At 37.3% G+C, this 23,267-nt stretch overlaps 1 protein-coding gene across 2 annotated transcripts in view; it reads right to left on the bottom strand.

Annotated features, from left to right (window-relative positions):
- LOC137297879 (dentin sialophosphoprotein-like) overlaps positions 1-23,267 on the bottom strand; it is a 45,065-nt gene that overhangs the window by 11,284 nt on the left and 10,514 nt on the right. Inside the window, exons 3-6 of one of the 2 annotated variants that reach the window (XM_067829854.1) lie at positions 5,938-6,046; positions 4,740-4,775; positions 1,137-1,183; positions 402-430 (exon numbers count right to left, since the gene is read on the bottom strand). In XM_067829854.1, coding sequence (XP_067685955.1) covers positions 402-430; positions 1,137-1,183; positions 4,740-4,775; positions 5,938-6,046 — 221 coding nt within the window. The remainder of the gene's footprint in view (positions 1-401; positions 431-1,136; positions 1,184-4,739; positions 4,776-5,937; positions 6,047-23,267) is intronic. The other variant, XM_067829862.1, reaches the window with a different exon arrangement.

Below are 23,267 nucleotides of genomic sequence, written 5' to 3'. Positions count from 1 at the left end.
ACATCGCACTTAGCAATATTCAAGCTATATGGCAGCAGTCCGACTTTGCATCAGACTATCCAGTAATCAACAGCATGAGTATTGATCTTTGCAAATGGGATACGATTACATGTGCCATCCAAGTCTGACAACCTGATCCCATTATTCGCCTCTCACAACAAGTAGTCATATGTTGGTGAAGAACCGTAACCAGTTCTAACCTGGATCTTCATGGGTACATGGTCATGGACATAGAACACCAGTACAACCCACTGACCGACCAACCGACCCACCCACCCACCGACCAACCCACCAATTGATCGATCCATCAAAGAACCAACCGACCGACCAACCAACCAACCAAACAACCAACCAAACAACCAATAAGTTAGATAGGACTAATTACTCTTTTATTTTATTACCTCCAGAGTGTCTGGATGGGTCTGGAGCTCTGAAAATAAAAGAAAAATGAAAGTATGAGCACTGTATTGTGAAAAGGTTAGACCTGAATTCAAAATCAAAAGATAAACAATTGCAAAATTTCATCATCAGTATTTACAGAAGCAAATCGTATCAGGAATACAGAAACTGGATTAAAAGGAGAACTTTTTTGTATTCTTTTGCCAACTGATACTTACAGCTTGAGGCTACACTATATTAGGTAGTTGCAGTGCATGAAATAATGCCTATCTGACTAGATTTGAGGTATGGTCTAAATATGCAGCCCAATGGTCTGATAACATGTTTCATACAAATACTGACTAAATTCAACAATCATAAAATCTATTTTTCAAATTACTGTTTGAATATTGAACTACTGTATCTCAAGCTCAAAGCACTGCATTGACATATATACTGTTGAAAAAAATCAAGGGGTCACATGAAAGCACAAGTGTTCACTTATTTTTTCCCATTTTTTCACAAAATATGCGATACAAAGCTTATGTAGAAACCTGGAAAAAACAAAGGAACACTTGTCCTTTCATGTGATCCCTTATTTTTTCCCTCAGTATATTATCAGTGAAACAGTGACACCTATTGGTGCACAGAGTGGTCAAGAATTCTAATGGGATTGATCAGTTTATTTACAAATAGTTTGTTTTAGTAGACAAAGGTTCCATTCTGTTTGTGGTTGTCTGCTGTGGGTAGTGACATACCTTATATCTCCATCATTCAACGTCTGTCCCCTCAGTCGGCATCCCTTCTGCATCAGAAACATGATGGTAATATTATACATCTGTTTCAATATATCTGAATACAGTCATTAGCTCATGGATTGAAACACCTATTTCACAAGGACTTCACTTTTCATTTGCCCCAAGGTTATGTCACAGGGGGTAAATGCTGTCTATGCTCAACCAAAGTTGGCCGTCTTCAACTACCATTTACCCAAAAGAGAGGAGAGGAGAGTGAGTCCAAAACTTTTTGAACTTTTTATATTTTCAAATGTTTTAAAACTGACTTGTCTGATAAGCTGAATGGTCATGAAGGATAACCCCTATGTCATTTGCTCAAGCCACGTTATATTTTATTGACATCTGAAGCATTACTTGACATGTCTGTTGGCACAAATCAGAAAAGCTGAGAAATCGGCCACTTTTGACATATATACACCAATATCAATTGAAATCCTTTCACATACTGTGCTTTTTTAGGCTAAATGAGGATATGTAGCCATTGTGTCAAGATAATTAGCTTCTTTCAATACAAACTGAGATATTCGCAAAAAAATATAGCTGTACAGGTTGTTGGTTTCTTCTCATACAAAACTGTCTTGGTAGGTGCAGCTATTGAATTTTTATTCATTCCCGTTTCCTCTATTGTAGGTCGCTACTACATATATTACAACCAGGGGATATACTGCGCTGATTTGTTCTGTTGCTGCCAGTCATGGATACACGTTTTCATTGTTATTTAACTGCGCAGAAAAAAATCAGACTTCTGGACCATTATTAAACATTTGTGTAAGCACCATCCACAGAATGTCATTTACCCCCTGTGGGAACCTGTATACTAAGCTGAGAGATGTTTGTTTGTTGTAAATGGCTGGGGACTTTAAATAATCAAGTCAGGACCAGGCAATCCAATGATCAACAGCATGAACACTGATCTACAAGATACAAGGACATGTACATCCACCAATTCACTGACTATTAGAAGCATGTGTTACTGAAGACAACTTGGGCTTAGCTTTTTTAAGCTCTCTTAGCGCTAAGATAGTCATAACATTAACACTACCCCGACTATCTTAGCACCAAGAGATCTTTGAAAATCCAGGCCCTGGATCACAATGGGGTGCTGCTGACAATAGTACTTTAAACATGTCAAAAGAGAACAGATCCATTTAACACACAACATTTTTACCGTCTTGTGGTATGCTTCTATATTCAGGATGAAAGGAAAGATCGTACCCATGTCTAGGTCACATCTACAGGAATATTAATCATAAGGTTGTTATAGGGGTCAATGCTATTGGCGAGTCAGTAGTACTGAAAGGTGATCTGGACAGAAAATGACAGTCGTAAGTCTACGTTAAAGTATGGAAGTCACGATCATAGCACTACGATCACTTTGAGGGTTGGGGTCCTGATACTTTGTAAATTATTTATTCAAGCTAAAATACACTGGTACAATATGACTATGTGCCCATCAGTTTTCAAGTAATGTTGTCAATGATAACATTTCTTAGAATTCCACCTCTAACATTTGAAATTTGTTTCTGATCCACAAGTTCAACTTCAATAAATACTTTTAGAAACCATTGTCTTTTTTCATAGTGGTCTTCCCAAGCACTAAACAATGGGGTTATCTCCCCCTGATGTGCGAGTAAATGGAACCTCTGTGATTCCAAAGGAAAAATAGGCTGGCCTCTACCCCAAATGTAGAAATTAGTATTCGAAGAATCATTATCAACGTTGACAATACCACAGAATTCTTTTGAATATGTCATTCTAACAACAGATTGCTCAATCTTACATAAGTTTGATTGATCCAAACTACCTTGCACTAGATTATGAAGACAATCACTGAGCTCATGTTTACTGATACAACAAACAGACCTGTATTTGGTTGTTGTGTTAACACACAAGAACGTCTCTGCAATCTGTATCTTTTATGGACTATGATGTAATTTCTGGTTAGTGGTTCCTCTAATGGTGTCACTGATTTTGAGCACTTATGATGACGTCAGTTAACAGCACATCTGATGACATCATATGAAGTTAACAACTCGTCAACTCAATAAAGGCGAGTCATATTCATGACTGGATATAAACCTGATTTAAATGTAGCAATAAAGAAACATCATTATACATGGATGGATATTAGGCCTCAAGAACTGTTCAAATATGACTCTGTGTTCATTACTCTTCTCGAAAGTCTGTGAGGCATTTTAATGGAGGTTTCCTGAGGTGATTCTGTTGCAGTAGCAACTTCATACACATTGTTGTTTTGGAAAAAAAATACAAATGGATGGACAGATGCTCATTACCAACACACAATGACAAGTTTCAATTAAACAGTCCAAGACCATGCATCAAACACATTACTATACATAATGCAACAGCACATAGCTGTGAGTGAAGACGGGAATGAGTGAGTGTGTTTTATGCTAACTTCAGCAATATTTAAGCAGGGTCACTAAATTTGTACCCATTTAAGGAATCAAACCTGGTCTTTGGTATGATGAGTGAACACTTTAACCACTAGGCTACCCCAACACTATTTAAATGTTAGCCTAAATTCACACAAAGACACAAATCTGAAGATTTATGATCTGTTAGAGATTATAAAAACAGATACACTGACACAAATATATAATATAAACAAAATGTTATGTGAGAATTGTGGAAACAATGACAGCAAACCTATTGTGAGGTTATGGGAAGGTTGTGGAAACTATGACAGCAAACCTATTGTGAGGTTATGGGAAGGTTGTGGAAACAATGACAGCAAATCTATCGTGAGGTTATGGGAAGGTCGTGGAAACAATGACAGCAAACCTATTGTGAGGTTATGGGAAGGTTGTGGAAACAATGACAGCAAACCTATAGTGAAGTTATGGGAAGGTTGTGGAAACAATGACAGCAAACATACTGCTATAGAATAACTGTAGAATCACAATAAAGTAACAAAAGGCAGAACAAGTTATTCCAATGTTTTCATATTAATAATATTTCAGTATTCACAGGATTTTCTAAAATACCTTGACTACTAAAGGCCAAACTGTTCCGACTATTGAGATATCCTGACATCCTGATTTATCATTTTCAGGAAAAAACACAATTTATTTGTTTAATGACACACTCAGGAATATTACAACTATATGGCAGTAGTCAGTGAATAATCAAGTCTGGACCAGATACTCCAGTGATCAACAGCATGAACATCACAACTGGGATACGACAACACATGTCACCCAAGTCAGTGAGCACGACCACTTAATCCTGTTGGTTGCCTCTTACGACAAACATGTTAGTAAAGATAATTCTAAACCAGATCTTCACAGGTGACAACACACAGACTCAAACACATGACGACTGTATTCTGGACTTTGATGAACACATGAATTTATAGAGAAATGAAAGGTACATTTCACACAAATATATTTAATTATTATTACATTTTGTAAACAAAGATTCATGTGCATAAGCATTTGAAGAAAGTGCATTGTAAGTGTGTGCTATCACACGTATGGTTACATCTAAAAAAACTTCACACAAGACAACGAAGAAGTATTTCTTCTAAGTATATATCCCTACCACATAAACATGATTGCCTGCCCTTTGACCACTCTTCTGAAAATACAGTTTGAAGGTGACGTACAGATGACAGAGGTAAAAAAAACCAGTTTGTTTACATGCATGCACAAAGAATGACAGTTATTTGTGAAATGATAAATACAGAGATTGAGCTATGCCCAAAGCCATTTTTAACTGTAGTCTAGTTATATCATGGCTTGTCAGCTCAATATTTCAGTTATATCACGGTCTGTCAGCTCAATATTTCAGTCATAACATGAGTTGTAAGATCAAAGCCTGAAGTGATACAGGTCCCTGATGTTGCCTACTTTTGTGCTGACAGCCTAGACACCATTCTCTTCCCACAGAGGTTAATCCTGTCATATCTTCTTACGTAACCTCTGTTCTAATACGGCTATATTTCCCGGTCATCAAGAAATTCCCTTGCGGCAAATAGTCGCAACAAGAATTATCTCCCTTATTTTTTCCAATCAGAACATGCGTTAAATAGACTTAGCTCCAATATGGCTGTCCCCATTGGTTGGTTGGTTCATCAACGTGCGAAGGAAAGATTCGGTATTTCATGTTTAACTGAAAATCAGAAACTGGCAATAGAGAGTGCAGGGATCAATCGTCATGATGTGTTTGTAGAAACAAAAACTGGCAGTGGCAAGTTTTCCCAATCAGCATTCGGAAATTACCGAGATCTTGTGAATGATCACACTTGAAACAACGTCTCTGATAGCACAACTAAATCTGAACGCCTCCAATCGCGAGCCTTGAACACTTGCACCATGAAAGGGCCATATTAGAACAGAGGTTACGTAGGAAGATATGACAGGGGTAACCTCTGTGGGAAGAGAATGCCTAGACACCTAATCAAGGTGAATTGTCAAGGTGAACTGGGATTCAAACCATGATGAAAGATTCCTGGTGTACCAAAGGGAGGCAACTCTAAACAGCAAATAGTGGAACACCTTGTGTATCCAGATTCTCAAAATTGAGTGAGTGAGGGATTGAGAAAGCTGTTTAACATCAGTTCAAACAGTATTTTGATTATACACTTGACATGAAAGAACACCCAAAGGTCTTAGACATCTTGGCACTAACAACCTTGGTAACAGACACAGCTGAAGTGAATCTGCATCTTGGGACAGCCAATGAAGACAACTCCTCAGTTAAGTAGAGTACATTTACATCTATTATTATTGTATCTCACCTTGGAATATTTGTTATTGAGAAGGATCATCTTGGTGCTTGAGTTGCGGACATCGTACACGCGGGATACAGGGCTCTGCTTGGGCCAGGGGATGCCATTGAATGGAACCCTGCAATGAAAAGTCAATGCACATTTCAGAGCAGTGAACAATCATTGTGTCAGTGCCTTAAACTTGGAAAATACTGCAGTGACAGGTCAATCAAATGTTTGACTGAAAAAACGTTATGTTACCTTCATGTAAAATACTTTTACTTCTTTGGTCAATAACGCTTTAACAAGTTTCTATGTCACCCCTCCCAGTAGGGTGACAACTGGAAAAAATATTATCCCTGCGACAGTAACCACCAAATTCTCTGCTGAGAAGCTGTATCACTAACAACTGTATCACATCATAACTTGACACATGCAGTGTAAGCATGCAGAGTTGGAAAACCGTTCAATTAGCTGTTTTTGAGATCACTTTGAAGACATTTATTTCACCAACTTTCACCACTTTATTGAAAGTATTTCATACATTGCATCATTCGCAATTAAATAGATTTACGCAGTTTTAAGCTTGGTAAAATATGTTTCACTGATTTAAAAAATCCTGTCAAGAGGCAGACGCTATTTTGTCAGTCTAAGTAAACTTACAAAATACACCAGTCACTGACAATGATCTCTCAACAAATGAAAATCAGCATATAACACTTATATTTGACCTGCAGTATATACCCTTTTAGGTTTCTGTTGACATGGTTACCATTAGATAATATTTCCGCAAGCCGACATAACTGAATATTGCCCAAAACACTATTTTCAGCGACTGTTTATTCACTGTTGTGGTGTGCTCCATGTGCATCACCTGGAAGCAATCGTAAGGAAAATAGCATTCAGAATCGTTCGGGCACACACCTTTGTGTGGATAAAAGTTCAAAAGGAATGTGTGAATGTTCACTTTTGTGATTTGGTAAGCTGTGCTCTGATTGGTCAATTTCAAAGGTTACCTGACCCATCCTCCTTTACCCAGTGTAGGAGTGTAACGAATAACACTGGGGCTAATTTTACTTAGACTGCCATTTTGTTTACATGTCATCATGCAGTTTGTAGTGACATTATTGATCTTCAAAATAAAGCCAAATTACAGCTTTTGTACCTTTAACATGGTGGAAAGATAAATACACTGTATACTTCTCTCGAGGGTAATACAGTCTGACTGACTCCTTTTTGTACCAGTGTTATCCCCCACCTACTGTCTCAGGTAACACTGCTACAAAAGGTGACTTCAGACTATATCATTTGGTGTGAAACTGGGTTTGATGTGTTCCACTTCCTGTGCTTGGAAATTTAGCCATCAAGTTGTAGTTTATAGGCCTGACTGTACTCTTGTGTTCATAGAATACGTGTTGATAGCCTGGATATATTTTTTAACATATAAGATTACTGTAGAAGTCTACGGGAAAGCTTTTGGTGCTGTGTAACTTCAGATGAGAAGTACCGTTCTGGATAACAGATCTACACCCCCAACATGTTTGGAAGTATCAACTTCACTTCATGTCCAAGAAGATCAAACAATACCATATGGGTGATTATTTCCCAATCATGTTTATCCTGCCAATTTATTGAACAAAACTACTTTAATTTTCTAAGATATAATAAAAACAAACAAGCAAAAATTTAAAAAAACATCTTTCCAATTGACTGAATTTTTTCTCCAATAAAACACTTCCGAAAGGTTGTGTGAACATGTTTCCCCACTCAGTGGTCCGATGCCTCTGAAGATGCACCATGAACACTGGTTCATAGCTTTCCTCAATGAGTGCATGTATATTTCACATTGATCCATGTAACACTGCTTACATCAATAGGCTGATTGATTGTTGATCTCATCAAACACTCTCACTAATGTGTCCTGACAACTTATGTCAATCGATACCAAAAATCAATGTCACGAGTCGAAAGTCACCGAAATGAAACAAAATCCTTCAGATGAAAATGTCATTCAATCAATTTTGGGTTTTCAAAGGAAAGAAAATATTGTTGGGATGCGGTGTGTTTATACTTGAAGAACTTTCATGAGGTTGTTTCCTCATTATTATGGATAAATTATGGATTACACCATTACACTTCGCTCGTTCATTCTTTCATTCGTTCGTTCATTCTATGCCAATTTTAGCAATATTCCTGCAATATCATGGCCAGATAATATTTGTTCGTTCGTTCATTTTATGCCAATTTTAGCAATATTCCTGCAATATCATGGCCAGATCATCATGGCACCCATGTGGGGAATCAAAATCAGACCTCAGGCTTGATGAGGGAACACTTTGACCACTAGGCCACCCCACCATCTCATGACCAACTTTAAGTATTTCCTTGTATACAAGACACCTCTTTACCATATTAATACACTATATTGTACATCCAATGAATGTCATGGTGAGTGAGTTCAGTTTTATGCCACTTTTAGTAATATTCCAGCAATAACACGTCAGTAATATCACAGGCTTTAGTTCCCCGATGAAAAATTGCAACGGGCAAGTTAACACTGGAAATAGTGAAAGAAAAGTAAAACAATAGCACCATGGAATCAGTTTTGCCATGGTCTCAATTATCTGGCACAACTGATTCCATCCACTGTGAGGGCAACTAGCAGTGAAAACTAACTTATTCAACTCACTTGTAGCTAATTCCTAGTTACTTTTAGAATAAAATTGTTCATTCAATGCATAGCTTTTTATTAGTTGGTTTTACACCTATATTTTTTCCGATTCCTGGACAGTTAGGAAAGAACAGGTAACATTACCATAATTCTATTAAGACTGAAAATCCCACTTATTAACTGGAAAAGGAAATGTTTTAGTTTCTTCTATGCCTGAACTAAGTTTATTTTCTTCTGCGTAATCTCTCATGTCACCTATGTGTTTCAAAAAGCACCATTATCTACCTCCTAAGTGACCAGGGCATTCAGTACATTTGATAGGGTACTCACTGAGCAGTTCTGTCTTAAATAAAAAAATATATATTGCGATAAAACTAAAGAAAGATGGCAAAATAATCAATGATAACATTTTGTACATAAACATAAATTACTTGGGTAATCAATAGGTTTTGTTGACACCTCTGTCAAACATGGCTGTATATCTATTACTGCACTGCCAGCAATAATCATGTCATGTCTTAACAATCAAATCTTGGCTAAGGTACTGTTGTACACAGAGATCTGAGTCTCTCTCACAATGTTTGTCCAAAATTCTCTCAGAGTCTGTCTCAGAAGCCAGAGCCTTGTTCCTCAGTGATCATAGTGCTACAACTATCGTAAGTCTAAGTCAGCGTATGGAAGTTATGATCATCTTAGGGTTACGATCACTGTGACATGAAGCCGCAACCAGGGGATATTATCCATGTTACAGTTTCCAGGAAAAAATGTGTCATACTGGACCAAGCTCCATGTACAGCACAAAGATCTGTGAATGTACCGTGGATTTATATCTAGAAGCATTTTCTCTTGAGTCTACCTTGACAATAACTGCCTGTTTGTTTGTTAGGTTTGACAGTTTTGATAATGAATCAATAGCGTATAACAACAAACAAAATATAGGTCAGGTGGAATATTGTCCTAAAATGAACAAACACGAGAAGAGCAATCACTATCTTTCCCATCATAAAGATGTTTGTTTTGTGCTTGTCCATCAAATGATCAATGTTTCCACAGCATTGCAAACTGAGGCAGATGGTCTGTTATTGAAGTTGCCACGACAACCATCCTATGATTCGTAAATCTAAACCTCTACACTTAACCATTCTTCTACAGTGTGAGTTTATCCTGACTTTCAATTTGTTTTAGATGAATTTTAGCAAATTATAGAATAATCCAACATCATTTACCAGACAGCCTACAACAATGAATACAACAATGAATACAGTGCTGTCAACCTCCTTTCATTTATGACAGAAAAACCAACACCGACATTATGTTAGATCATCATTTGGGTATTGACTCCAAGCTGGAAACAACAAGGAACATTCTTTCTTGCATGGGGCGATTAGGTAGCCTAGTGGTTAAAGTGTTTGCTTGCTAGGCTGGGGACCCAGGTTCGATTCCCCAAGTGGGTACTAAGTGTGAAGCCCATTCCTGGTGTCCACTGCCACGATATTGCTTGAATATTGCCAAAACAGTGTTAAACTAAACATACTTACTCTTTAGATAATAAAGATATATCTAATTGATAGACTCCTTTAATCTTTTACTGTTCACTCTTGAGTCTCATGAAGGTCCGGGTAGAATAGGCGTACAGCAACCCATCCTTGCCACAAAAGGCGACTTTGCTTGTCGTAAGAAGCGAATATTGGGATCGGGTAGTCAGTCTCACTGACTTGGTTGACACATGTCATCGGTTCCCAACTGTGCAGATTGATGCTCTCGATCACTGGATTGTCTGGTCCAAACTCAATTATTTACAGACCACAACCATATAACTGGAATATTGCTGAGTGCAGTGTAAACCTACTCACTTGAGTATCATGACAATCTTCAACAAAAACTTGGTCTAGATGTATTTTGATACATATATATATATATATATATCATTAAATTTGCATATACACATGATAAATTTCATATTAACACAATATCTTGAACTTAGATTTGAGTATCTTGTGAGTAAAATTCTATATTCTGTATTATCTTGGACCAAAATTAAAATATGAAATGTTTCCAGTGGATGCACTTTACCAAAACTCACTTAAACACTACACCAAGAGCAATTATTGAAGTATCTCAAAGACATGTTCTAGTTCAACCATTTTCAGAAGCCTTCTGTAACAATGATATCATTTTCAAATACATGTATTTCAGCTAAATTATTTTAATGAATTATCAGTTAATTATTACCAAATAAAGCTACCTGAATCAATACCAAATGCCAAAACTTTCACTAACATGTCATTAGAGTGTTTATTTTACTTATCAAAGACACATGAAATATACAAAACCCTAATAGATATGAAAAAATAGGTGCAAAAGTTTTTTTGCTTTTTTTAATACCCGTGCTTGAAATGTAATCTTTTTCTAAAATATTTGTTTTATTTACACTCTCATGGAAACCAAAGTCTTCTATAATAGCGGTCATTACAAAATGACATATACACATACATGAACATAATCAGAAATCCAACATACCATGATGTGCATAGCATTGTACCAGATATAGCATATTGTATATGGGATCATATCCCACATGTTATATATAGCGGAACGTCCGAAATAGGTGTAAAAGTTGTTTTGATATCAGCTAAAACATTATGGATTTCCTTTCATTATATTTCTGGCATTACATGCTGATGATATCACCAGATTGAGGGAAAAACATTAAAATCCGTTATGGTATGAATTATGTTCAATCCCTCCACAAAAATATATTAGAAAATAAAATTGACTGAAGTAAAAAAGATGTGACATAAGGACTAAGCTAATTAGAAAATATTTGTTTCTTTTTCCAACATGTGTGGTTCATGAATTGAGAGTTGTGCACAACATGTTAGGGATATATAATTTGTAATGCAGATCTGTAGCGCTGAAGACATACTGTAAACAATTACAGTATTAGAGGAATTTTGTAACTTTGACTACTTAGGACTGAGGGGGACACTACTTACCAACATATATATTACCTTAATGTGGCATGAGAGCATTTACTCTTATGAACACTATTGAAGCATCAGCTGTGAAGCCAACCTTATGTTATCTTTTTTGAAGAAGAAATGTACCTACTTTTCTGAATATACTTTCATCACTGATTGTGAAGCCAACATGTATAACCTTACCAGGTAGCCATAAAATATCTCTTTGTTTAATGAATATACCTATTTATGTGCAATACAACTCACACTATGGAATAAGCTGCCATATCTTCACAAGACGTGTAACCTGTTCTATCACTCTTTAAATGAATGTACCTACTCTTGTGAATAAAAGATATGAAAAAAAAATACTTTGCAGCCTTGAACTATGTAATTACTGAAATCTTTTACCTGTATGGTGATAATCTTTTGGATCGTCTGTTCTCCATTTCCTATACTGGTACGTCCATTTCACAAAGCATGACTCGTATATTGCTTGTCAAAACATTATTGATTGATTTACGAAGACTTCCTTGCCTGACTGATTGCATTATCCATCATCTAAATGATTGGAAACTGGGATGGAATTGGTAGTGTACTCCCTGGAAATAGGTAACCAGGGGAAGGGTCCATTCAGAGTTCAGGGGTATCAGTATGGCATCTCGAAATGCACTGGTATATAATTTTGATAGAAACAAACAACTTCAAATTGAAAATGAGCCTCAGTGAGATTGAATGATTGATTGATGAAGCACTCGGCAGTATTCCAGCTATATAGATGCCAATAAATAATTGAATCTGGACCAGATAATCCAGTGATCAGTATGATTAAATGTCGACATATGAAGTCAACCTGGCAACCACATTAAACAAGCCTGGTGCTCAGATAAAACAAGACTGGTAGTCCGCATGCTGTGCCTCCATTGGATATTGAGTGAGTTTGGTTTTACACCATTCTCAGCAGTATTCCAGCTACATTATGGGAATCTATTGACCAGACAATCTAGTGTTTAAAAGATGAGAATTGGTCTACGCAACTGGGATATGATGACATGTATCAGCCCAGTCAGCGACCCTACCATTTAAGTCTCCTCTTATGACAAGCATAGGTTGCTGAGGACCAATTCTAACCCAGTTTCACATGCTCCTATCAATTAACACACACATCCAACACTACAGCCAACAGTCATCAAACAGAATCTTTCCCTCCTGATCAGGGCCAGATATTGATGAGGATGGACGGAGCTTGCAATAGTCAACATTGACCATATTTGTAGATATGAACTTCCTGGCTAGTTCGTGAGAAACTATCAGAACAGGAGAGTACAGGGACGCATTGATCTGCATGTTCAGTGATCGCCAAGATACTCCACATCTATATCATCGCACTTAATCCATTAATCCATTCAGAGATCCTATCCCATTAGCAGATTTTTTACTCTGATGTGAAACCTCCCAGCAGTGAAGACCTGGGACCAGTTCCATTGCAGGCTGTGTCAGCTGAACTAAATTCTAAGTCTATTATCCATTATTTAAACTTAAAAATACCTAAATTCTACAAACAAGCAAGTTTTGCATTCAGGCAAACATGGCCAATTTCTAGGAATCAAAACTGAATATTATCAGCAAGTTTGGAATGAAACAAAAAATAAATGTATAAGAGTAATGAGATTTTTGTGGATATTTTATACATTCCCCAGGTGAAGGTTTACACCATGTTCACTATTTCAGAGGGTTTGCTCAGATCATCACACAGAGAATGAGCAAAATTGATAAGGCATCTTTCAGCATATTTAGGAATGAGTGAATGATTGAGTATAGTTTTAGTTGCTTTTAGCAATAATCCAAATATATCATGGTGGGAGACACAAAAATGGGCTTCACACATTGCACTACCCATGTGGGGAATCAAACCCAGGTCTTCAGTGTGATTTATCAACCAGCTTTAAAAACGTACTGAGCAGCTACTAATACCACACAGTAATCAATGGAGGCTGCGAATGCCTATTTGAGGAAACATTTGGGGAAACATTTTTAATATCAATGGAAATATTTTGGGACACAATGATAAGCAAAAAACATTTTGCAAGTAAGTACCATTATTTTTTAAATGTTCCTGTGTTAATAAGTGTGCCACAAGGATGGGGAAAAAATGGATTGTTGTGCAAGAAGAATCAATTTAAGACTGTGATCACAGCACATGACAAGGACCTATGTAATTCTTCCAACTCTTCAGTTCCAGTTCTATTTTGTATGAACATTTCTAAAGACTTTACAATTTCTGTAGTTTTTCTCACTTCTCAAATTACGTAGATCCCGCAAAACAGACCATTATCTCATGTTATTTCATGGAAGGATAAGCAGGTATCTTAACATTGAGAATAACTCATAAACACATACTCCAAGGTCAAGGCCTGTGTACCAGTCGTTTTCAGAACTAGTAAATTGTTTAAAGTTCAAACGTCATCATTTTCCGTCTGCCTATTCATTTCACTCCCAGTTCATACAAAATCAAACACATCAGTCCTCATGTCCTTTTGTAGGACGTCCTACACCCCAAGCTCTATCAAAGCAACTGTACATAGATCATGCAATAGTAAATAGCTTCAATGACATACAGTTGTATACATAGCTAAGACTTCTTGACATTTTATTTGTTGAGAATACAGCTTTAGAACTGCTCTGAACAGACTGTCTGTACAGGGCTCTCCAAATGTTGCTTACACCGTCATGAAATAACTATCAAGTTTAATCGATTGTATAAACATTCAGGATGTGTCTTGGATCTTTTCAAAGTGGAACCCTATGGACATAAGGATCATGTTACTTCCAAAACTTAATAGAAAGCTCCAGAACATGGCATGAAACCTGCAATTATCATCGCCATGGTAACAAGAATTGTTTTGATAATTGATAATCATTTGTACGTCACTTGAAATAATTCCGGTAACTTGCCTTTCCATCGATCAGATTGGACATGGAAGTTGTCTAGAGATTTGCCACCATTAATGGATGGGAATAGATTATTGGTTTATTTATCAGTGTGCTTGTTTTTGCAGAATTTAAGTGGCTTGTCTCCTTATTCTATCAACTTACAGTCTCCAAAGTTGCTTCTTGGACAAACATGAACTGAAAAAGTGTTTACTGATAGATATAAAGAATACAAAAATAATCAAAAGAAACACTGGAATATGAAATTGATTCTAGTTTCAGCACATTCAGGAAAATTGAAAAAAAATGGTTTGAATCAGTTTATTGTTTTTGTGTTTAACTAAATATCTGATTCTTAAATTCTCATGGTGAGAAAGTGAAGATGGTTTTACCAGGATTTGTCACTGATGCACATGCTGATCGAATGTGGGGAATCAAAATTGGATCTGACATTACTGCACAGTACATTAACCATTGAACTACCCTTCTTCTCAACATATGCAAACAACATAAAGAGAGAGCTACATGTGAGTTCATATGAATTGTCAGAGAAATGATTATAAAACAGGGGCTATTACAAGCTATCATAAGTATATCATAGGTGTATGAACACTTTGTGGACGAGGCCCCAGGTTGTCAAAACATGTAGAGACCATAACCATACTGAGGGAGTTGACTGTAACACGAACACTTCAACATGAAGCTATGTATTCTACGTAGACATAATAATCTTCCATAACTCATAACACCAAACTGTTATTCATGACCATTCACTTTTTGATAAGTTTAAAGTTTTTATTATGAAGCAGAAGTCAACAATTATCCACCTATATGATGGTAGTCTGTAAATAATCGAGTCTGTGACTAAAAAGGAGTTTAAAACAAGAAAATATCATTCATGATTGACTGTAGCAGCACAGAGCAAGAGAGTATGGCTTTGTACACCAGAAATGGGCTTCAAGCTTTGTGCCCTAGTGGGGAATCAAACCTGGGTCTTTGGCGTGATGATTGAACACTCTAACGTCTCAGCTAACCCACTGCCCTCACATATCCTGTGTATTGATGGATGTTTCACAACATAATAAACAAGAAAGTTCTTAGAAAAAATTAAACTCTCTCCAAAGATATTACTACCCAAGTGCAAATATTTGCCATGAGATACGAGATCAGTTTATAATTCATGCTCAGGGCAGAAGCTCTTAACTCCTGTCAATACTGTAATGAATACACACACAGTCATCGACAGCCTTTTGAAAAGTGAAATCTAGCATGGTACTGGTCATCGCCATGGGAACTATCAACCAGCACCAGCACACTAGGTAGGGAGTTGATTTAGAAGTACCTTAATATACACAGTGACATTACTATATCACAAAAATCCTTATTGACTTTTAAACTGTCAGCAGAGAGGCCTGGACTAAGTCTGATTAGAACAAACAAAAAATGCCCTGTGACCTCAGCAGTTGGTAGTAAATAGAAGGACAAAAACAAAATCTGTACTTACCTATTAAACTGCCTTGCTGCAAAGCTGCACTGAATGCTAAACCCATGGATGTAGAGTGAGTGAGTGAGTGAGTGTGTGCGTGCCTGCGTGAGTGAGTGAGTGAGTGAGTGGGTGAGTGAGTGCATGAGTGAGTGAGTTTAGTCTTTTGCCACTTTTAGCAATATTCCTGCAATATCACAGCAGGGGACACCAGAAATGGACTTCGCAGATTGTACCCATGTTTGGAATCAAACCTAACTCTGCTGGGTGACAAGCTATAACCACTAAGCTACCCAGCCATCCCTGTCTTCAATACACACAACTAACAGGATTGTTCAGCAATGACTTAGAACGTTATTTACAACTTTTGTCGTTACAGTCTGCCAGTTCAATACACCATCTAAATAGCGGCTGCTCTAAGATAACTGACAAAGTGGGTTGCTTATTCAAACCATACACAAGTTAAATTTGACTTTGGAGATCAAGCAGACGTAACAAAACTTAGTTCAAACATCTATGAAACTCACAAAGTCACAGTAGTTACTGAACAACAATATGCCATTGTCAGGCATCATTTATGAAGATTGTTTGAAGGCAGAAATCATTTTGTATGAACTAAATTGTGAAGTCACAAGAGCACATAAGATCAATGATTGATCAACACATTATATAAACATGGAGCTTTGAGGTTTACCATCAAAAAGTTACTACAATGGAGCAAGTAAGTCTGCAGAAAGTAACATGCGCCAAACTGCACTCAGAAATAGCTGGACTTTTTAATTCTTGTTTACCTTAAAACAGTGAGTGACTACATAGTTTTATGTTTTAGCAACATTCCAGCAAGATCATGGCAGGAGACACCAGAAGTGGGCTTCATACATGAAACTCATTTGGGTAATCAAACTTCTGTCTTGGGTGTGACAATCGGACGCCATTCAATGCAAGGAATCCTTCGAATTCTACCTCTTTCAGTATCTCTGCATCATTTGTGTTGCTAAGTTTAATCTGTTAGATAATTTGAAAAGGGAAAGTGAGTTGTGATTGATATGAGTGTATAAAAAGCCAACCCTTTCTTTGGTGTGACAACCGGACACTTATGTGCTGGTTTATTCCAGTGCATTTTCCTAAAACAGGCCTGTGATCCAGTTCTTTAATTCAAAACTGCATTGAAAGGTGGCAAGAATTCTTGTTTTCAGAGAGAGATTCCTGCTGTTCTCGACAACATGCAATAAAAGGGATATCATCCTCCTCTTTTTTTACACACATTCAAGAAACTGTCTTGTCTTATGAGGTGACTAACGTGATCACGTGGTCAGAAATGTTGACTTAGTAACACGCCATTGTATCCCAACTGTGTAGAACGATGTTCATGATGTTGATCACTGCATTCTCTGGTCCAGACTTGATTATTCACAGACCGCTGCCATATAGTTGGAATACTGCGAGACTTCTGCTGAGTGTGGCATAAAACTAAATTCACTCATTCCTGCACTGCTCTTCTAGAAACCGTCACATTGTGGACGATCCAATCAGGTGGGTAAACAACCTGGACCCCAATTTAACATAGGCTTACAATCATTGTAGAATCATTGAAAATTTTGTGGAAAGAATTGTAAGTCTGTTTACATCACACTTCTGTTGCTGTGTGATCTCAGTACAAAGTGATCTCAGCCCTAAGGTCACTGCATACTTTACAAGGACTTATGATCCTAGATGCTAAGATGTTTTTGCACCAGTTGCCACTTAACACATTTGACATTTGACTTCCTGTCTAATCATTTGCTGTCAGACAATCACTACAAACATACTCAAGCAATCACCACTGACACATGTTATCAGCATTGAGTAATGCTTGATTAAATATGAAGATTAATCTTTTGTTAAACCTCCGAGTTGGTGGATAACACTCCAGATAATGCTTCAATCATTAAGTATTATCACGTTAGCATTACATCCACTGCTGGTAGTATAAAAATATCGAACAATCCCTGTTTATAAAGCAAAGATGAAACATCACAAAAAAAACCTATTTCCACGCCATTTAACATCCAAGAAGAATATGTGCGTGAGGGTTTGTGTCAGTGACAAAAAAATGCAAAAGAAAAAAATCATGGGTGGATCTAGATGGCGGGTGCTCCCCTCCGTCCTCATTTTGCCCTGAAGGTTTTATGCTGCTTTTAGCAACATTCCCACAATATCAAGCTGGGGGAAACCAGAAATGGGCTTCACACATTGTACTTATGTGGGGAATCAAATCCTGGTCTTTGGTGCTATGAGCAAATGCTTGCATCACTATGCTACCCCATTGCCCTAATTTACTAGTGCTGTTGAACGATGCATTGAAATATCAATGGATTGCAATTGCTGTGTTTCGAAAAGCAATTAATCAAAGGTAGAAATGAAAACATATTGATGCATCGGTCGTATGTGTGACCATTGATAGTTCAGTAATTGACTTCCTTTCGTAAATTTGCAGAGCAAAATACTTGAAGTACCAGATTTGTTCACTTTGATTTAGTGTTATCTGCCTCTGTTTTCTCCTAACAAACATAAAGGCGCACACGACATGCGACACAGAGTCTGAAATTTTGAATAACAATAGTTTTATGTTTTTGATCTGAGTTTCAAGTTTCTTGTCAATCAAGAAAAGAGATAAACTACTTCAACTTGTTTTTCTTTCATATAAACTATACATTCTTTAGGGAAATTACGTCAAATGAGACAATTCATGGAGAAAAAAAACTATCGCTACCGAAATAGCTGTTTCCCCTGCAATAGTTACCTTAGTCATTACACACTCTGATATGTTACACTTTGGTGAGTCATAAAGTGTCTTCTAGCACATTGTTTTGTGTTGTTTGTTTGTTTGTTGTATACTGCCCCATCTGCAATAATCCAGCTATACCACTGTGGTCTGCAAATAAGCAAGTCTAGATCAAACAATCTAGTGATCAACAGCATGAACATCGACCTACACAATGACGTGTGAAAAAGTCTGACCACTCAATTGCTGAGGACTAACTCTACCCTGGATCTTCAGAGGTTGCATATAATGTAACCAAACAACTTTAGATTTAGTTTACAAGTTTTACATAGATGCGCTAATTATCTAGAGCTCCAAGCCCTAGCATGAATGAAAACTGATTATGTCAATGAATGTAAGTTTGTGATCACTAAGCCACCTTGAACAATATTGGTCAGAGCAACACCTCAATCATAGACAGAACTTTTATGATCTTTTAATTTTCTATAAATAAGTTCACAATAATCACAAATAAATGCTCAATACCTTTCAACATTATATCCTTTCTCTGTTTATTACTAAGATTACAAATTATATCAAATTTCAAAGATCATATAGAATTATCATGAAATTGTCAATGAACAAAACAGACTAACAAATATTGACCATTTGCTAAAGGATCCCTTACAGCATTGTAAAAAACTCGAAACTTAATGTACAGATGATCGCTGATATGCTTCAAGTTAAAGTGTCTTTAAACAAGTACAGCTACCCACACCATGATCAATCATTGTGAAGTGATTGATATCGACAAGGTGAAATTGACGCTAGGAAATTGGAAGTGATGGCATATTTTGCTGGCAAATAATTTTCTACTATTTTCCCACCAAGGCTGATTGATTGTATAATTGCATGAAATCGAACAGGGGCAATAACTTTGTTTGACATGGATATCGATCAATTTGCCAGAGAAATTACACAGTGACCATAATTATCGACAGATTCCTTCGTTTCCGCAATCAAACCAATTCTCCCGCTACCAATCCCTTTGTTGAGTACTTGACTGCCAGCAGAATAACCTGGTTCACTTTTCATTGTTTTTGAGCACAAAAAGCATAAATGGCAATCTATTGATAGAGTCCATTCCAGTGTTTTATTAATTGAAACACTACGCCGCCTCAATTTGACTATTAACAAAAAATAATTTCCTGTGGATTGTATTCATTTACTCATGCATCCCTTGGGCTCATACTCTTAACTAAGTTTTACTTCAAAGAATGAATTTACCTGATATCTTTATCAACTCTGTTCAATAGCTGGCCAATAAATGAAATCAGAAGCAAAAGTGGAAAAGATTTGTTCCAACAGTTTTTTGATCAATTCAGTGAATGAATTAACCCATTTTTTATAAACTGTATTCAATAGCTGATTAATACATTAAATCAGATGCAAACAGTGTACGTGTAAATGATTTGTCCTAATGGTTGTGAATTCCATGAATGAATTAATGTGATTTTATTTGCTTTTCCAGTTAGGTCAAAAGGATGGATTTTTCCAAATAGTTTCCATTCAATGAATGAATGAACCATGACATTTTAAACAACTAAATACAAAGTTGGATGAACGAATGAAATGTGATACCAACCAGTTTTAATTCAACTCACAATTCATCGTGAATCTGATAATTCTGCCAACAAAGTAAACTGATTTCACGGACTCCATTAATGTTTAATAGTGAATGGAATAAGATTAGATGAAAACATTGTCTGATCCAAATTGTCTAACAGTTCAGTATCTTCTGATCAAAGTTTTTTAGTTCAACAATATCCCAGAAGAATTTATGTACCCAAGTAACCATTACATTTATAACTGCTCATCAAAAGAAACCTGTATTCAGTAAAAACACCTGACTTGTTTTTATCATGCAATTTTAAGCTAAAATTTGATTCACTTTCTATTTTGAAGACAAACTTGGTGGAAAGAACCCCATATTTGGAAAAAGGTGTCATTTTTGGAAAATATCATTTTTTATTACACACAAGGGCAAAAATATTGACATTCATAGTTTTTATACGATGCCCAAGGGCAATATATCACCTTCTCATGGTGACAATATGTCGATCATGAACAATGCTATGACATCACTTTTCTTTCATGACGTCATGTTTTTCAGCAATTGTAGGTAGCCAGTCTATATTTTAAAGTAGATTTCGGTATATTTTTGTCAATTGGATGATTGTGGTAATAATGACCCCTTGCAAACTGTGACTTCCCCTTTAGCACAGCTTGAGTTATCTTGGGAAGCCATTTACAGCCAGTTTAATGAGTCCTCTTATCAAATATCACACATTCCGACAACCCTGTTTATTGATTGGAATGTGATAATCGTGTAGAGATTAGCCTTGTTAATCCAGAGGTCACCCAACCATGTCGCTGGACTGGATACCATTTGAGTCAGTTCCAACAACCATCATGGTGTACTCCAGCAAGCAGCTAGGTGTACTGAACACCATCTCAGTCTACTTGTACAACCAGCTAGGTGTACTGAACACCACCTCAGTTTACTTGTACAACCAGCAAAGTGTACTGAACACCACCTTAGTCTACTTGTACAACCAGCAAGATGTACTGAACACCACCTTAGTCTGCTCCTACAACAAGCTAGGTGTACTGAACACCACCCTAGTCTGCTCCTACAACCAGCTAGGTGTACTGAACACCACCTTAGTCTGCTCCTACAACCACCTAGGTGTACTGAACACCACCTCAGTCTACTTGTACAACCAGCAAAGTGTACTGAACACCACCTCAGTCTACTTGTACAACCAGCAAGGTGTACTGAACACCACCTCAGTCTCCTTGTACAACCAACAAGGTGTACTGAACACCATCTCAGTCTCCTTGTACAACCAACAAGGTGTTCTGAACACCAACTCAGTCTACTTACACAACCAACAAGGTGTCCTGAACACCAGTTCAGTCTACTTGTACAACCAACAAGGTGTCCTGAACACCATCTCAGTCTGCTAGACAACCAGCAAGGTGTACTGAACACCATCTCAGTCTGCTAGACAACCAGCAAGGTGTACTGAACACCATCTCAGTCTGCTAGACAACCAGCAAGGTGTACTGAACACCATCTCAGTCTGCTAGACAACCAGCAAGGTGTACTGAACACCATCTCTGTCTGCTAGACAACCAGCAAGGTGTACTGAACACCATATCAGTCTGCTAGACAACCAGCAAGGTGTACTGAACACCATCTCTGTCTGCTAGACAACCAGCAAGGTGTACTGAACACCATCTCTGTCTGCTAGACAACCAGCAAGGTGTACTGAACACCATCTCAGTCTGCTAGACAACCAGCAAGGTGTACTGAACACCATCTCAGTCTGCTAGACTAGCCTCCACATGACATGATGTGGAGTATTGTGCAGATTTATCTGACAAAATCGTCACTGTTCAAACTACAATTTTCACCATGGGATAAACAAAACACAGACTAAGTATTTGGGTTCTGAGGTCACTGAAGTATTTTGTGGCAATTCATTTAAATGTAAGGACCACCATGTTGGTTTTGACTATCACAACATCTTCCTGTTACCTTCCAAAAGGCAAAAGACATTAGGGCAGTAGAGGAGGTTAAAGCGTTTACTCATCATGGTGATGACCCAGGTTCGATTCCCCCAAATCACTTACTCATTCCTAACTCCAGTCATGAGAAGACTTCCTTCAAATACTGGATTCATGTAAGTCTATTTCAAACATTGTATGTAGGTTATCTGAGTTCCCAGACCATTCACCAAACGAACATTTACATTACCTAATCTATCAACTTTGAATGTTTCTAGGGGGAGAGCCAGCTGACACAATAGAGGTCGTGGTGGGGATAAGTGCCCTCCTACGTTGTTGGGTACAGCAGAGCCATGAGTACTATGCTACCAAGGAGACGGATTAGAATATATACCAAGTACTCTGCTGATTGTCGTACGAGACAAAAACTTGTTGTATTGGCATCATTACTTAGCTGACACTGTTGCATCGTAATCGGTCAGCACAAGCAGCTATTTGTAATAAACCAGTGGATTGTCTGATCAGACTCGGTGACTTATAGGTTGCCATGATATGTAGGAATATTGACAAAAAATCCTAAATGACAATGTACCTACATGGGTAACCCATAGCTTCAGGCCTGTGAAGATCCCTTGATAGAATTGGTCTTCAAGCAACTCATCTTAAGAGGCAACTAAAGGAATCAGTTGACCTGGTTGGCACATGTCACTGTATCCTAATTGCATAGATTGATGTTCATGATGTTGATCACTGGATTGTCTGGTCCAGGCTCAATTATTTAAAGACTGCAGCCATATAATTGAATGTTGCTGAGTACTGCATTTTAATGCAACCAATCTTGTAGCTTCTCATCACAATATTGCTGCAATATTGCTCACTCATTCTCTTGTAGCCAAGATAAACCATAATATTATACAATCATTGACTGGTAATGAGGTCAATACCTGTTTTTATGTACCCCTGAAAAGCAATATTTGTTCTCAGTCACAATATTATGTA

The sequence above is a fragment of the Haliotis asinina genome, chromosome 1, assembly GCF_037392515.1.
Source record: "Haliotis asinina isolate JCU_RB_2024 chromosome 1, JCU_Hal_asi_v2, whole genome shotgun sequence".
Lineage (NCBI taxonomy): Eukaryota > Metazoa > Mollusca > Gastropoda > Lepetellida > Haliotidae > Haliotis > Haliotis asinina.
Note: the sequence above shows the minus strand (reverse complement) of the source record. Positions and strands in the feature narration are given on the sequence as shown.